Source organism: Barbatula barbatula (genome assembly GCF_947034865.1).
Source record: "Barbatula barbatula genome assembly, chromosome: 8".
Classification (NCBI taxonomy): Eukaryota; Metazoa; Chordata; class Actinopteri; order Cypriniformes; family Nemacheilidae; genus Barbatula; species Barbatula barbatula.
In genome coordinates this window covers 5,507,149-5,524,194 of record NC_136771.1, presented here as the reverse complement: position 1 = coordinate 5,524,194, position 17,046 = coordinate 5,507,149, and the positions used below count along the sequence as shown (strand labels likewise).

The 17,046-nt window shown below is 38.4% G+C and overlaps 1 protein-coding gene across 2 annotated transcripts in view; it reads right to left on the bottom strand.

Annotated features, from left to right (window-relative positions):
- sh3pxd2aa (SH3 and PX domains 2Aa) overlaps nucleotides 1-17,046 on the bottom strand; it is a 74,632-nt gene that overhangs the window by 7,456 nt on the left and 50,130 nt on the right. The window contains exons 7-13 of one of the 2 annotated variants that reach the window (XM_079461491.1): nucleotides 16,196-16,324; nucleotides 6,872-6,985; nucleotides 6,518-6,601; nucleotides 2,995-3,112; nucleotides 1,571-1,953; nucleotides 792-841; nucleotides 578-697 (exon numbers count right to left, since the gene is read on the bottom strand). In XM_079461491.1, the coding sequence (XP_079317617.1) occupies nucleotides 578-697; nucleotides 792-841; nucleotides 1,571-1,953; nucleotides 2,995-3,112; nucleotides 6,518-6,601; nucleotides 6,872-6,985; nucleotides 16,196-16,324 (998 nt within the window). The remainder of the gene's footprint in view (nucleotides 1-577; nucleotides 698-791; nucleotides 842-1,570; nucleotides 1,954-2,994; nucleotides 3,113-6,517; nucleotides 6,602-6,871; nucleotides 6,986-16,195; nucleotides 16,325-17,046) is intronic. The other variant, XM_079461492.1, reaches the window with a different exon arrangement.

Here is a 17,046-nt window from a genome sequence, read left to right as displayed (position 1 = left end):
ATATTTGTTTCCAAATTATATTATCAGCATGATAAATTGAGTAAAAGGTAAATTGAATCAAATTAATAATTTCAGAGTTTCTTTGTTTGTTCATATTTGTGAAAAAACTGAAGATGCGTCTTATTCTATCATAATCTGAGAATGTTTTAAATGGTTTTAATGAATGACAAAGGAAGGGAAACAAAGTATTTTGTACTTAGTTATTATTTACTCACCCTCATGTCATTCCAAACATGACTTTCTTTCTTTCTTTGGAAGAACACAAAAGAAGACATTTTGGAGAATGTTGTAACCAAACATTATTGTCCCCAATTGGCTGCCATAGTATGGACACAACCCACTAAGACATTTCTTTTAAAATATCTTCTTTTGTGTTCCACAGAAGAAAGTGTCACAAACAGGTTTTAAAGGACATGAGGGTGAATAAATAATGACGAAATTTGTATTTTGGGGTAAGCTAAACCTTTAAAACTGTTAACAATATACTAAATGATTTCCTCCACACTTTATGTATTGTATAAAACAAATTAAAATATGAGTCTGTAAATAGACAAAGCAAGAACATGTGAAGCTTTACATCAGCCTTTTGTCCTCCACGGAAGCTGATGCCATCAGAGATGCTGGACTGAAAATCTGCTATGGTGTAATACTCCGCTTCCACACTAGGAGGCTCTGGAGGTTTGGGCAACTGGAAGGCCTTGAGAAATGAAAAGCCATATTAGCGAATCAATAAATATCGCTATCTATGAATTAAAAATATAATAGATACAATTCTGGCTCTCATATCTCACCAGATTTGTCTCTCTTCGTGGAGGGGGTTTTTGTCTGAGGTTTGGAGACCCTGTCATTTAAATACAAAACATGGTTGAACGGGTCCCTTTGTTCAAGACTTTGAATATTATTAGTTTAATCAAATCTAGGTTTATGAAATTGTAGGACAAAATGTTTTATGTTGCGTGCACACACTTTTGGGTGTTCTTGAATCAATGCCATAGTCACAGGTTCCATTGCAAGTTCAAACTCGAACTGTTTTTGTTTTCGTTTGTTTTGCATAAAGTGAATAAGCTAATTTGATTACAAGCGCAAATTTTGTCAGTCTCCTGAGAATCTGGGTATCTATGTGTTTTATTTAGTATGTGCATCTCAACACAACAAAACATTTACAAGACATGATATGTGCGTAGTATTTCAATCTTGGGATTTGTTAGTTGTGTAGTGTACGTAAGGCATTAGATAAAAAAGCACTACGCTGTGAGCTAGGACGTGTGCAACTGGGATGATGAGAGTGTCTTCTCATTATCACAATACACAACACTCGGACAAAATGTTAGAAAATATCTGTTTACCACATAGAAAAGTTACCTATGGCATCAAATCCTACATGCAAAATAACAACATTAACATAACTGTGTAAGATATCAAGATTGTATTATTATTCTACTTTTATATATTTTGTCCAATATAAACAATAAATATTAGAGCCATATAGATATTTTCCCGTCTGTTTTAAACATTCGACTATTCTATAGTATCATATCATACATTTTAATTTGTCTTAACTCACACTCACCTATCTCAACTCTATGTGGTGCTACGCGGGCTATGGCAGGTGATCCCGGCTCTGCCCTGCTCTTGTTCTCCTGCTGGGGGGCGGAACTAGTTCCAGACCCCACACCTAAACCGCTGCCCACCGCGGGTGCCCCTCCAGCCTCTTGGGCGTAATGGATTGGTAAACTGATCTCGCTCTTGGAAATGTGGCGTTCAGGGGTGGTGGGTTCTCCGTCCGTTTGAATGTCCTTCTCGCTGACGGCCTTCTTGTTGAGGAGGTTACTGATCTCCATGATATTCCCGATGATCTCCACGGGGCCTGTCAGAGTCTTCTTCCTCGGGGAAAGATCATCTTTCAGCTTCTTCAGGTATGAGGCCGGGGCCCAGCCCTCTTTTCCCTGATACCTGGAGCGCATTAAACAGCACCACAATTATGGGCTGGTTACACAGAGCATCAAGGAAGTTTGAACAGTAACATTTTAAATTGAAGCACGGACTGTTGTAAAACCAAAACAAGTGTCCTTCAGGTATATTTTTAGTAAGTATACTTAAAGTACTCAGTATGCTTAATATAGCAGGTACACTAAATATACTAATATCAATGCACTAAATATACTTGAATAGATACTTATACGTGGGTTTCTTTTCAATACTTTTTGGAACTAAAAACAAAGGAAAACAATCCAAGACCCATACTCAGAACAATGGTCAAGAAGGGGTCAATTGCAAATCATAAATAATGGATTCGTGCTAGTAATTGAAGAATACATTTCACATCCAGGCACATAGATTTTGATATTTAAAAAAGCATGCAGGCCTGCATATTAAAAACACTCGTTTTGTTATGTGCGTATTTAGGTAATATAAAATATACACTTCAAGTAGTTTTTGAGTGCATTTCACATTCATAAAGTAAATTATCATTGTGCACAAAGAAGTTCAGGTTCAGTTTAGCAAGTTTTATTTACGCCAAAGCTGTTCCACTTCTAAAGCAGACTTGTTACTTTTTCAACTTGACAAGAAATTTAGTAAAACTATGTTTAAAAAAGTATTTAATGCCTTCGTAAACACAACGACAAGCCAATACTCGTCCCATCAGCAAGACAGGAAATTAGCTATTTTCATTCTGACCACTAGAGGTCAGCACACTCTATGTTTTCAATAATACTGAAATATCTGCTTTTGACAAGAACACAAGTTGATCAGTCCCAAATGGGTAAGTTGTGTTTGTAACCAAAACCGACCAAACATCAGCATCAACAAACCAATAGATTATTACTAAATGCAGTCATCTATAAGGGTGATTGGTATTTTCTTTTGGTTACAAAGTAGACGAGACACATTGCAACAAGGGGTTAGTTGTAACATTCTCATTAGGACATTTTTCAATAACCATATTCTTTAATATACGGTAGCGCATTAAAATGAGAGGAACCGATGGATTACCTGATGTACCACCATCCTTCAAGGTTCTTCTGGATGACCTCCACAGTTACTCCTTTCTCGAACCCGATCTCATCTTTTCCCTGACTGGCATACGCCTGAACAGTGACATATTTCTCTTCTGAAAAGACACAAATATGAATGAGCGTGTATTTAAACTATTGTGTTTTAATGGGAGTTTGACAATGGTTTTATAGGCATGCTTGTAAAGCTTGTTAAAAAAATGAGCCCGAGCAAAGACACTTTCAAAACTCACACCATCCCCACAGCCACAAAAAAAACAATCTGTCATTAATTACGAACAAAAACAATCTCCAGAAAAACAATAAGCATGCTGAAAGCAATCCACCAGAGCAATAACAACAAGACTCACATCTATACTCTTTTACTAAATATATTAAATACAATTATACAGGGGGTTGTTTTACGATAACATTTTGCATGATAACAATATAATTCAATGTTTTTTAGGTTGTCTGACTCATTTTTTGTAGAGCTATGGACGTTTTCCTCTTAACATCATAAACAAGTGTTACTACGCATGCCCACTTTTGTGACCCCGACTGAACTTCCGGCACACATTCACAAACAACAGAATGCCTGTGGATTATTTCTGATAACACCCAAAAGAAACTGAGAAAAAACGTCACTTGGCAAAACTTGTTTCTCCAATATTTTGAATTTAGACTGTGATACCAAGCTCAACCGCCATGTATGTACCATACGATTTGTTTAGATGCCACAGTATAAAATATATACAGTAGAATAATAATATAAGTTTATATTAACAAATTAAATATAAATATAGTTATATCATTAGTTAACTGGGGGTCAGGCGCACTCGCGTCGGATGAAACGGTCTATAGTTCTGAAGTTTTCTCCAGTCCCAGTTATATCAATTACATTTTCTATTAACCATAATATCAAATTGTAATTTCAAATAAATCATACACTATCTGTTCTTAACCAAAATTAAGTCTTAGTTTAAGATAAGCAGCCATTTTCATTTGGATGGCATTAATATTCCCTTTTCTATCTCTCCAGCTTTTTTATGTTGTTATTAGGGTGATATATACGGCCTGGTCTTGTTCTTTATGTTTCATGAAATTCAGCCAGTAAAAGAAATAACTGATCAGGGACCAGTTTTATTACCATTTTTCTTTTCGAGCCCTGACGGCTCTTGAGGGAAGTATTTTCTTTGGGCATAAAACATAATTTAACAGTGTTTACACACTACATATCTGTGTTTAATATCTACATATCAAACTCTACTGTCTCGCTGTGAGACAGAATTTACAGGCTGCTGTAAAGTTAGATTCGGTGACAGGAAAAGAGAGAAGGAAACAGTGTTGATAAGTGATGAATTATTAGAGCTAAAAGTGTTGAAACAAAAAAACAACATACAGACAAATGTCCTGCTTCTCGTTTTTCTAAGAAGAAAAACATAGTCCGTCAAAAGCAGATGAGTAGAAGTCAAGCAAGTTAGTCGCTCTCAAACCCCCCACTCGCTCGAAACTTTTCTATCAACAATTTCCTGACAGTAAACACATTGGGACATCTGCTAATGTGCAACGAGAAGAAAAAACACATATACGATCATCGCATTCGAGTGGAAAGGCCTTACTATGCAAATGAAGACACCCTGATGCTGAATTTCTGACCTACATCCGAAACTAAACTGTTTATAAGACTCAAAAATATGAAGGCAAAAAGCATCATAATGAGAGAGTGAGGGTAAAAATAGTTTTAAAAAAACACAGTCAGCAGTATTTTCTTAGGAAACCGTTCTGGATGCTGGAAAATCTCGGCTCGATCCAGAACACATTAGATTGGTTTTGCATGCACTTGTGTGCCAACAGGCTTTTGCAAGACAAGTTCTGCCTCTGTGACCTAAAAATCTCCTGCTGTATGTTGAAGAGAGCTCAAAGAGAGAAAGATCACAGCCACATACATCATTCCAGACATACTGAGCTTGCTGGAACTCACGTGACGTCTCACATAAGTTCCCTGGGGGACGTTTTAGGGGCGACGGGGGCAGTCTGGAGAAAAAAACTTCCCATCGCAGATTTCAACCATTGGTGGCACATTTAAAATGACAGTTCGTCCAAAAATAAAAATGTGGTCATATTTACTCATGTTGTACATTATATGTATTTTTTCTGTGGAACACAAAAGAAGATATTTTGAGAAATGTCTCAGTGGTTTTGTGTCCGTACAATGAAAGTCAATGGGGGTCAATGTTGTGTGGTTACCAATGTTCTTCAAAATGTCTTCTTTGGTGTTCTGCACAAGACAGAAAGTAATACACGTTTGGAGTGAATAATAGATGAAAGATTTTTGGATGAACTGTCCCTTTAAATCTACTTCAGTTCAGTTTAGTTTTAGGAACCATCCCTTCAACAAGCTTTAAAAAATGTCACAAAAAAACTCCACAATCATTACTTTTGTGTGTCTTTCAAACAAGTTTCCCAAAACCGTCTCATGCTCTTGACCTGTTTTCCAAAGTTGCATTTCTTGTTTATAGAGCAACGTTCCTCCTGAAACCGCCATCTGCTCTTTGTCTCTGGACCAACCGTACACTGACTCATTAGTATGTATACAGTAAAAAGTAACAGGATTAATAGCAGCCACACACTGTAAGCCACCGGTAGAAGCCCAGATCCAGACTTTCCATAGTGGGTTTCCAAAGACATCTTCAATGATTCAGAGTTAAGCATGATGGGAGAGACACACGGGCGCAAAGCCGTGTCACAGCCGATCCAAAACTTCCCTATCCCGATGTACACGAGCACCCACCAGAAATAAAGAGATATCATTTATAATGCGGATTTTACACAAGTAATGAAAATATTTGGGTGGAAACTATAGTTACCATGGCAACTATCAAACACCCTGCAAATACAGCACTGGATAGATAGATCGATCGATGCTTTCATGTTCATGCTTTAACGTTACATGAACAAAACAGAAAATTCAGGTGGTCATGGAGGTCCGTGGCCTTTATGACTCAGTACAGAGCCAACAATCTCCATAGAGATTCACTTAACATAGACATATGGGTCAGAATCTGTTTGGTTAGTTTCAAACATTGATTCTAAAAGGGCAAACCTGATTTTTACCCATTTTATCTTCTTTTCTCAAACTATACGGCCATAGTTACCCATTCACCCAAATTGCAGGATGCCAAAGACTGGATGCTTGTGCCCACAAAAGGCCTTTTACCCAACCATCTTCACCACGACCAAACAACATTTTTGATTCATATACATACACTCGTCCACACAAATACAGATGTGAAGCATGCAAAGTATAATAAAGATTTTACAACGATGAAATAGGCCACCCAGCATGCTTTGAGCGCCGGATCCAGAAATTGGACTCGGGGTTCACATTACCAAAAGTTGCATGAAAGAGATAATTACAGCGTAACCCCCGTACAAACACACAAACGCATCATGCAGATTGGTCACACACGTCTGCATGCGATCACATCCACAGAGGCATGCGAGTTGGCGTGTGTTTTCACCTCGACTCTGTTGGCGGTTGACTATTCCACCTAGCGTCCATCTGCGGTCCAGCCTCTTCAGATGAGCCTTACGCCTCTTAGTAACTGAGGTGGTTAAAAGACGGCAGCGGAGAGGGAACACAGACATGACAAACTCAGATGAAGGGAGATATTGACATAAGTGTCATGGAGACACATTATTACATGAAAGAAAAAAACAGCTGTGATTGGTTAGGAGGACTTTTAACTACGACATTTACTGTAATGCAATGGAGGAGTTTGATTAATGTTACTGGATTTTAGCGAAGCACATTGACATGCATGATGAAATATTAACAGCGCTTATAAAATACCCTCTCTTAATAAATAAAATACCTTCTCCTGATCTCGATGTTCCCAGATCCAGATCATCTCTGGTGCCGCTTTGTGAGTCCAGATACGTGGCGGGAACCCAACCCTGTTCTTCAGCTGTGCTGACAAACCACCAGCCTACAAACACACAACACAGACCAAAAATGACTTTCATCCACAAAAATGATAAAACATTACTAATAATGTGATGATATCAGAGCCAATCAAACCCTGACAGAAACATTGTCACTATTACTAAGATGATATTAGTATTAGATAAGATGATGCATTCGTGTGGTTCGTAAACATTAAGAAATCCCTGATGCACAAACATTTGGTTTGTACTGATCTGATGGGATGTAATGTGTTTGAAATGCACACAAACGCTCGCTCTGGTGATATTTAGTTTCAAAGTGTTTATGAATTTGAGGAATTCGTGTGTGACATATGAGATCAATTACACTTCGCACTTCCATCAATAACAAAGATGGCGACTGTACATGTGTTTGTAGAATACTCTTGAGCTTGGCATTACCCGACAAATGTATTTGCATAATAAAAAAAGCCAAACGCCTGTTTATCTCATTTTAGAGTCATCTTGATGCCTCAGATGTTTGTTGAGGTCCTCTAAAGGACCCCCTGGATGAGAAATGCTGTCCCAACATCTCACTTTATATATATATAACCTCTTCAATAAGATTTGTTTCCTCTGGCTGTTCTTCATTAGTTTATTTGTCTGGACACAATATGTGCTGATGACTCTATGTAGTTTTAAAAACAAAAAACAAACAATGATGGGAGTTAAAGGAAAAGCTAACTGGAAGGAAACAAATGTAACGTAACATTTCTACCAAACACAAATCCTTTTGAACAAACTGGTTGCCACGGTAACATTGTATCAGCGATAACATTGCAACACCATATGCAGAGTGTTAAATATTAAACATATTCCAGCATAATTCAACACAACTTGAAGCCCAACTCAACACAAACATAATGTATGTAAAATACCTCAAACACACACACATAAGCACATGCATATGTTTTTGCTTGTGCAAATGCTTGAAAACCACATTAGCAATGACTTCATCCAATGAGACTCATGGAAATGTTATAGCCAAACACAGTTCGATGTGTAATCATGGCTGTCCCCCACAACCCTGTCAAGTTAGGAAGTCTGTTTTCTGTCTAATTCAAAAGAAATAATAATAAGGCAAATGCCCCCGGCTCTCGAAAAATATCTTTGGGGTGCCCTGTACCTTTAAGAGACCTGTTTGATGGCAAATAGCTGGAGGACAATCTAGTGCTACATCTGTGCCAGCCATTATAAAAGAGACATCATGACTTTTACATTTGCATTTATCATACACCATTTAAAATGATTTTGTTTTTCTGAATTTACTATTTATAGTTATGTGGTTAGGTAAAATAATAATTTTGTTTCATTCTGTGAACAAATAACAATATTTCTCACAAATTTCTAATACAAATATTGTTTCTTTTTGCATTTATTTGCAGAAAATGAAACCTGGAGAAACAGGTCAAAACAACAGAAACAATGCTTTGTATCTTTTTACAGACCTCAAACACTGCAAAGAAAACAAATTCATGAGCTTTTAAGTGAAATTAATGAAATGATTCAATGAAACAAAAAGTGTGTGTGTGTTCAACAGTGAGAGAACTTAAAACAGGTCGTGGCCCACCCTGACTGTGTGAGCCGTCTGAATGACAAACTGTCTCCTTGTTTGTGCCCACCAGGAACCATCTACAGACGGCACAGAGGGTCAATTCAATCAAAATGCAAAACGGTTAGGGATGCATGCAGTTCAGCCGCCACAAAGATGCTTTTCATCACCATCGCTGGGTGTAGGTCACATGTCTGTGTGTGTGCTACAGGTGATGTGTGTGCTTCGGTATAACTTTAAAGGTTTAAAGACAACTTAAAAAGATTGAAATAAGACCTTTCAGAGCATTTTAGATACTCAAATCTGTGCCAATTTACAAAAAAACACAATTACAATATATATCATATTATTAACAAATGACAGTCAATAAAGCTGACAGGATAAATTACTTGTTGTTAAAGTTCTAGCTTAAAGGAAGCATGATGTTCGCATAGAAGTCATTTGCGGGTGGGACAGGTGGGACATGCCCCACTAATTTTTAGAAGAAATGTTTGCGCTATCTATATGCTTGTATTGTCTAGGAGCCATTAACATCTAAAACTTGTGAAAAACGCAGGATGTGCTTCTTCCTCACAATCTCCCACTGCTCAAACCCGTAAGATATATTTGCTGAAGACCGAGAGCCGTTACTTCAGAAACGCGGCCAGTATAAAAATGCGCACATCATCCGCACTCGCGGCCTTGCCTGTGCATCCAGTGTCCAAGCACAAAAACGTGTAAGACAACGAACAAGTGCAACAGCCAAGTGACCTTCCCAAATGACAGTTTGGGAACAACATACTGTGAAAGCTGGAGTCGAAAAGCGGAGTTTCCAATGGACGGACCGCCTACTATATAAGATAAATATTCCCAACGAGTTATAATTTATTAAAGTCTTTTTTTGTCATCTCTGCCCGCACCACTTTTCAAAAACAAAGTTAAGCCACTGGATCTTCAACATCTGAAACTGAAAGTATGTTCTTCAACAAATTTCACCGCAGTTATGGGAGTGTGTTCTTCACACAAAACCGATTACAGAAGCATCTGCAGCCTGAGATACAGGTGGGCTTCCTCTTCAAAGCAACACTTTGAGAGAAATGTTGGTGAACTTGAGAGCGAAAACAGGCTAATAAATCTTGATGTGGACTCTTTTGAGAAATGCTTCTGTTGAAAGCTGCCAATGGATGCCATGAATTTAGCCGGAAGAAAAGCACGAAAGAACATTTCTCAAATCAACGTGTGGCTTGGTCCACCATAACAAAGATTTGTGTGATTTGCTTCACATACAATACTTTAGGGTTCAAAGGTTTAGGGTCAAGTAATGAAGAAAAAGCTGCAATTTGAAATGAGAAAGAAGGACAAATAAAACACAGGCACCTGCTTTCACTACACAATTACTAATTTCCTCTCTTTAAATCGTGTTTTTATATATAAGACTCACACAGCATCACCATACAGCTGTTAAGTGTGGGAGGAAAAATCAGAGCTCACAAACTCACTTTTCAAACACTAAGCATGTTCTTTTCTTTCTCATGTAGCCCTTAAAAAACGGCCAATAAAACTGTGTCAGAAAGTATTTACTGTAGATGTTAACACAGGTGTACAACTGCTCACAGGTTGTGAATGACATTGGACACAGCTCTTAGATTTCTGAACTGTGCCGTAATGACTTGGATAATCTGAAATCGACACGTTACATGTAACTGAAATGAAAGAGAGAAAAAAGTGAGTCAGATGGGGAGTGAGTTTGGCTGAACGAAAGAGAGAGAGCAGATGTTTGGCCTGCACATCAAAGCTGCTGAAAAGACAGAAGAAAGACTTTCCTTTCACTTTCTTATTTTAGGAGCTGAGGTGGAACGCAGAAATGCCTATTCGACATGAAACACGGACGCTTGCGACGTATGAAGATTACCATGTGCATCGTAGAAACATCTTATGTTGGAAGCTATGACAACAGTGACACGTGTTCTATTGTACAGAGAGAGAGAGAGAGAGAGAGAGAGAGAGAGAGAGAGAGAGTAAATGTTAGAGATGCATATTGGTTTTATTAAGCTCACACTGCCAATTCCTGACACAAATAAACCAACAATCTGCATATGCAAAGTGTGAATTGCCATTTATTCATTTAAACTAAAGTCTACAAAATACGTATGGAAATATATTTTTGCCCCATAATTATTTCAACTAATATACTACATCTCCTGACACAACCAAGAACCAGACTGTTGATGATAAAATGTTTATTTGTAGGTGTACTGTCCCTTTAAGGTCATTTTTATGTACATCACTGATACCGATTTAAAAAAAATTGTAAATAAAAGCATGAGCTGCTCTGATCTGATTTTAAATATATGCAAAGTCAAAAGAAACTTGTGAAATTCTCGTTCATGTTTTGGAGGAACAGAGACTTTATATTTATTTTTATTAATAATAAACAATGGTTTTATTTTTTAACACTTGTGAAGCCAAAGAAGACTCTTTGACTTGTGTTTACTGCAAAAACAATCTGTCTTTATAGCTTGTCTAGCTCTGAAAATACAGAATACTTTTTGCCTAAATGCAGAGTAGCAGAGCGTCTGGCCTTAATCGGTCACCCACAAGTTCTTTCCTGAAAAGCTGAAGTATCAGGTTTAGGACAAAAGACCAAAATGGGTTTTGCGTAATCTGACAAAGCCGGAGGCAAATAGGGGCTCTCTTTGGTCTAGGCTTCAAAGGCTAGTGATGTAGACCGCTCCATATCGCTGTTCTGAGATCATTGTTGTGGTTTGGATTTACTGAGGAACAGCTGTACCTAGATCAGCGTGAGCATGTTATTTTATTCCCAGGAATTTTCTTCCTGATTCGCGGAACAGAGAGTGTTGTTTTCGAAGAAAATTTGGCTGGTGCCCCTTGTCATGTTTCCTCCGTAAATTGATCGGTAAGAGAATAACAAAGACCATGTGCACGAATGACATGAATATAAATTCTTGATCCGTGTCCGTGTAAACAATCATGTGCTTCGCCAAAGAACTACTAAAAGGGACAGGTCATCCAAAAATTCAGATGTCAATCTTTTATACTTTCTTCTGTCAAACACAAAATATGTTTTTGTATGCAAAATATAATCATAACATGTTTTTCACAGAGGAAAGAAAGTCATACGGGCTTAGAACATGTAGGAATATGTAGGAGAGTCAATTTCACTATTTATTTTCAAAATATTTTACAACAATCCCAGATTAAATAAATTTAAGGGATAGTTAACCCAAAATTAAAATACTGTAATCATTTTCTCACCCTTCCAAATTTGTATAAATGTCTTTGTTCTGAAAAGCACAGAGAGAGATATTTGGAAGAATGCGTATAACCAAACAGTTCTTGGATCCAATTGACTAACATAGAATAGTAAAGATTACTTTACCATTGTTTTGTTCTGTTGAACACAAAAGATGATATTTTGAAGAATGTAGGAAAGCAAACAGTTCTGGGGCGCTTTTGACTATCGTTGTCATTTTTCCTACTGTGGTAGTCAATGGGGTCCAAGAACTGTTTGGTTACGAGCATTTCTCCAAATATCTTTGTTCAACCAAACAAAGAAATGTATACAGGTTTGGAACAACTAGTGAGTGAGTAAGTCAAGACAGAATTCTTGGGTGAACTATCCCTTTAAGTAATGCATTTAATGCTACAATTCTACGGTTTTGCCTTGACGTTGCCATCTATGTAAGAAAGACAAAATTGCAGATTATTTTGCATACAGACATTTACGTGGGTTAAATCAAACCGACATTTCTGTAAGGAGAAAGTTTTCAACGTTGATTTCTTATGTACTTATTACTGATATTTGTTTATTTTTAACCAAAAACGTTTTGCAGCTTCAGTATGTGAAATTTAGCGACATCTAGTGGTGAGGTTACGAATTGCAACCAACGGCTCACTACGTCCTTCCCCTCTTGCTTTTGAAACACTACGGTGGCTGAAACAGGACTAAGATATCTTCACGATCTCACTTCTATGCCGGAGGAGATAGCATATTTACGAAAAACACTCTGTAGAGAAATTTGTCCGTTTAGGGCTAATGTAGAAACAACATGGAGAATTTCAGATAAGGGGACCCGCGGTGTATGCAGATAGAAATAGCTCATTGTAAGGTAATAGAAACATAACGCTGTAAGATGTAAGGTCTTTACACATAGTTATGTATATTATATTGCATTTATGTAAAAAGACCCTCCTTAGTATCACACATTGAACCTTTAAATATCTCATTTTCTATTCAAAAATAAATAATTTTCAATTATAAAAAAATGTGCAATCCAAAGATTAAAGCATACTGCTATACATTTACACGAAAAGAAAATTAAGAATCACTTATTTTTCAAAACCATTTAATTTGGACTGTTTGTGGCCTCAAAATAAAGGGAAAGCTTCTAAATGATCTTAACTGATTAACCAATAAAGATCCCCAAAGCTGTAACACCAAGCTTCTTTATGTCACACAAGTTTGAACTATTTGGGTTCAGCACGGGTCTCCACGGACCGGATCTCCAGAGGGAGCAAAGCCAAGACAAACCAGCCTCCCTGAGACCATGAGCGGCTCTGTATTGATTCTGTTTCAGTGAATGGGGGATAGCGACTGAATGAATGGACCCAGGGGAGAGAGAGGCGAGCGGATGGGAGAGAACCTTACAGTGTTGATGGCAACGAGCAATTTTCATAGTGAAACATTGTTCAGAAAGTGCAGTGTGAAATGGCTACCCAATGAATATTTATCTAGAATGATTTCGAAAAAAGCATTTTGGCATATAAAAGAGTAAGTAACATTCATGAAATTACATTCCATGCAGTGTGTTTTGTTGCTGGGGTTGAAAGTCAGTCTGCCAAGTTGTAAGTCCGAAGGTAAATGAATAACAAAGTTATTGGCTTGTAAAAAAGGGAGTCGACTCCGAATAATGCAAACGAGACGATTGGCTCAGACTGCTATCTATACACTGTATATAATATCCAACCACCTGTAAACCGTAATCCAGCAATGATGATAGGCGTTCCATTTGCGACACATGATGAACGCGTTTGACCAAGCACAACAGACTACACCTTAAAAATCCAATGTTACGTACTCTTTAACAAAAAAAGATATGACAATATCAGTATTAGCCAACATTAGTATCCTATAACCCTTAAGACTATTAAAGTGATTCTTTGATCATTTCTTTCTCATAATATCGTATGCAGAACACAAAAGAAGATATTTTGAAAAATATCAGTACCAACCAACATTGACTTCCATTGTATGCACGAAAAATCTGTCAAAATTTGCCAACAAAGGCTGATTAACTTTACCTTAAATTTACAGAAATGCAATAAATATTTTTAGAAAGTATGCAAACTTCTCAATGGTTTCTTGTGGTATCGGTTAGGGAAGTGTAGGACACAGTGAAGCCTCTGTAAGATCCAGAGGCCCTGCAAGATCCATTAGTCTATTATAAAACTCGGGACAAGGGGGATTTTTCCAGCCATTGCCTCTCCATGACCCAGAGAAAAGTCAAAGCAGCACAACATCTGCCAATAGTTTCTTATAAACGTTACTGTAGAAAATCAACATGATATTAACTAATGGAAAAAATAAGCCCCTTGACAGTTGTTTTGTACTATATAGTAAAATTTGATGTTGAGAAATGACTGCTGTGGAGATTTGAGTTTGAAATATGGGCGTCACAATGACCGGCCGCAGCCCATCTTTAATTTCAATAAGTGCTTTGGGCATTTGAGGAATTCAGCCGTGAAAATGGATAGAAGGATCACAACAGGAGTTGCCCTAGTCGTCTCTGTTCCTTCCTCATTTTCTCACTCTGCATCTTTTTCTCAACATCATGAATCTTGTGATTCACGTGCTGGCAACGTCTGGTTTGTTTCTATCCCGTCCATCGTCTCAAAACTCAAGTTCAGCTGACAAGCTTTGTCCACACTGTGAAACAGCTGGAGTTCAGCCTTGCCTAAACAAACCAAGACTCATACGCCTCTAGTCTTTTAAGCAACACATTGTCTTATCTAGCAAGAAATCTACACCAAAACAGGCACAGAGTAAATGGATGACATCAAATTAACTGTAAAATAAATCAGCTAGGTATCGTATCTTAATATATTATAGATTCATCTGCTAATGATTATTCTGTAGAAATCCACATTCCCTTCATTCTTTTTTGCTTAAATCAAACAAGTCGTCCTAACTTAAAATTTTACATTTTAACAAGCGGTGAACTGCTTTATGGAACTTATGAAAATAAGTGTGAATTTGCTTAAAGTGATAGTTCACCCAAAATATAAATTCTGTCATCATTTACTGACCCTCTTGTCATCGCAAACCTGTATGATTTTCGTTCGCAAAGCACAAAATGTACAAAATGAATGAAAAATGTAAACTGGCACCCATTCACTTTGATTAGTGTCCATACAGTAGAAGTGAACGGGGTCCGGTGTTGTTCGGTTACCAACATTCTTCAAAATATCTTAATTTGTATTCTGCAGAAGAAAGAAAGTCATCAAAAATTGAAATGACAAGACGGTGAGTAAATTATAACAGAATTTGTATTTTTGGGTGAACTATAACTTTAAATGAAAAAAGTTTTCCTCTGAACATTTTGTAACTGTGATCGTACAACAGCAAAAAAATAGGCCTAAAGACACATTTTTACAGTGTTTATCACTAGCCCAAATTGTTGGCGCAAACAATGCATTATTTGTACCATTGTGCAAACGAATAAAAATGCAATTCAACGCATATGGTTAAGTTATATGAACACATCTAACATCAACATGACTAACAACCCACAAACATCTGAAAAATATTCCAATATCTAAACTTTGTGCAAGGTCAAGCTTTCTTGAGGACTGTATCCACGATAGCATTTCTAAATATTGACTTTATACTGACATTTACACCCTGGCAACTCCAAACAGCGTTTCTGTCAAATACTGAAAACCTGAAATCTGTGTGAGTTTGTATGTGAATAATCTTGGATTTTATCTTTTTTTCCTCGCAAAAATATGATGCTAGATCTTCGTAACCTGTTCATCTTCGCTAGTTCCCTGGTTTGCACATTTGCTAGAAGTGAAACATTACACACCACACACATTACGCTGCATTGTTTGGCATGCAAGAGTTCAAAACACTGAGAGAGTCAACATGTTCAGCATCTCCAGTAACAAAGCAACTTTCAACATTTGCACAACGTTTGAACTCTGAGCTTGAAAACAACATCTCCGCTCTCTGCCTCCCATTGATATTTCACAGTATGTTCTACATAAACTCTAAAGATGTGACCCTGATCTATTAGCACATATTTCAATCTCGTAAACATCTCAAGTCAACCTGGCCCCAACAACAAAGACCTGAAGAAGGCTTCTGGCCAAAGAAGTGTGTACATGACACCTCCAGGTGGAGCCAAGCACCGGCACGAGAGGGAGATGTCAAAGGAGGAGAAGACGGGGATCTTAAGGACAAAGACTAAAGGAGGAGTTATATATCAAAGAGGAAGCGTGTACCAGAACAGCTGAGCTATCAAAAACCTCACGAGGGATAAAAACAAAGACCGCTCCACAACATTCAACGTGTGTAGGCAACTCTGCGTGTTAGTGCTTTGCCAATAAATACCACATGGTCAACCAATGATGTTTTTAAAGCATGCGTGTCTTAGGAACTTACCGCTTTCGCTCTTCTCGATCACGTCCACCGTTTCTCCCGCCTTCAGGCCGATTTCGGAGTTCTCCTGCCGTTCGTAGTTGGCCGCCACCACGTACTGCTCCAGCACCATGGGCTCACTGCTGTCCAAGCCTGCAGGCGAGGAGAAGAAACAGGCTGTCAGCCACCGTCCCGCCATCCCCGTGCCTCCCCCGACAACCCTGCCCTGCCAGCGACCTCCGGCCCGACCCCCGTACGCCGCCATCCGCACCACGCAGCCTAGCGCAACTCGAAGCCCAGCTCGCTGTGCATGCTCCACAACGGCCGGCCATTTAGATGAACCTTAGCCCTCGCCGGAGACGGGGGTGCACGCGCATTGGAAAGGGCAAAACCAGAATTGCAGCCAAAATAAACTCGCTTCAGGAAGTCGACGGCTCAGTGGGGTTGCGGTAACACCAGTTCTCCATCATTTTTGGGAAGAAAAAAGGGCAGATGGTTAGGAAGGGAAAATAGCCAGGAAGGAGAGCAGGAGCAGCTTACGGTAGGGGACCTGAATTGGAAGTGAAGGAATAAAATGGTTTTCTTCAACATCAGGCCTCCCTCGCTCGCTTTTGCTCCTCAGTTTTCACTCTCTCTCCTCCCATCTGGGTGAAACGGGGGGAGAGAGACGCCAATCAGGGCGGACCGCTCTCCAAACCTTAAATAGAAACATATGAGTGGGGCGAGTGAAGAGAGAAAGAGAGATAGGAGCCGTGTTTATGTGAAACACAAGTAGAAAGCATTCAGCTGGGGTTAAGCTACTTTCCGTCATCCGCTTTTGCTTGCTCTCTTTAACCTGTTCTCCTGAATCCATGACTTCATTTCGTGGATCCACA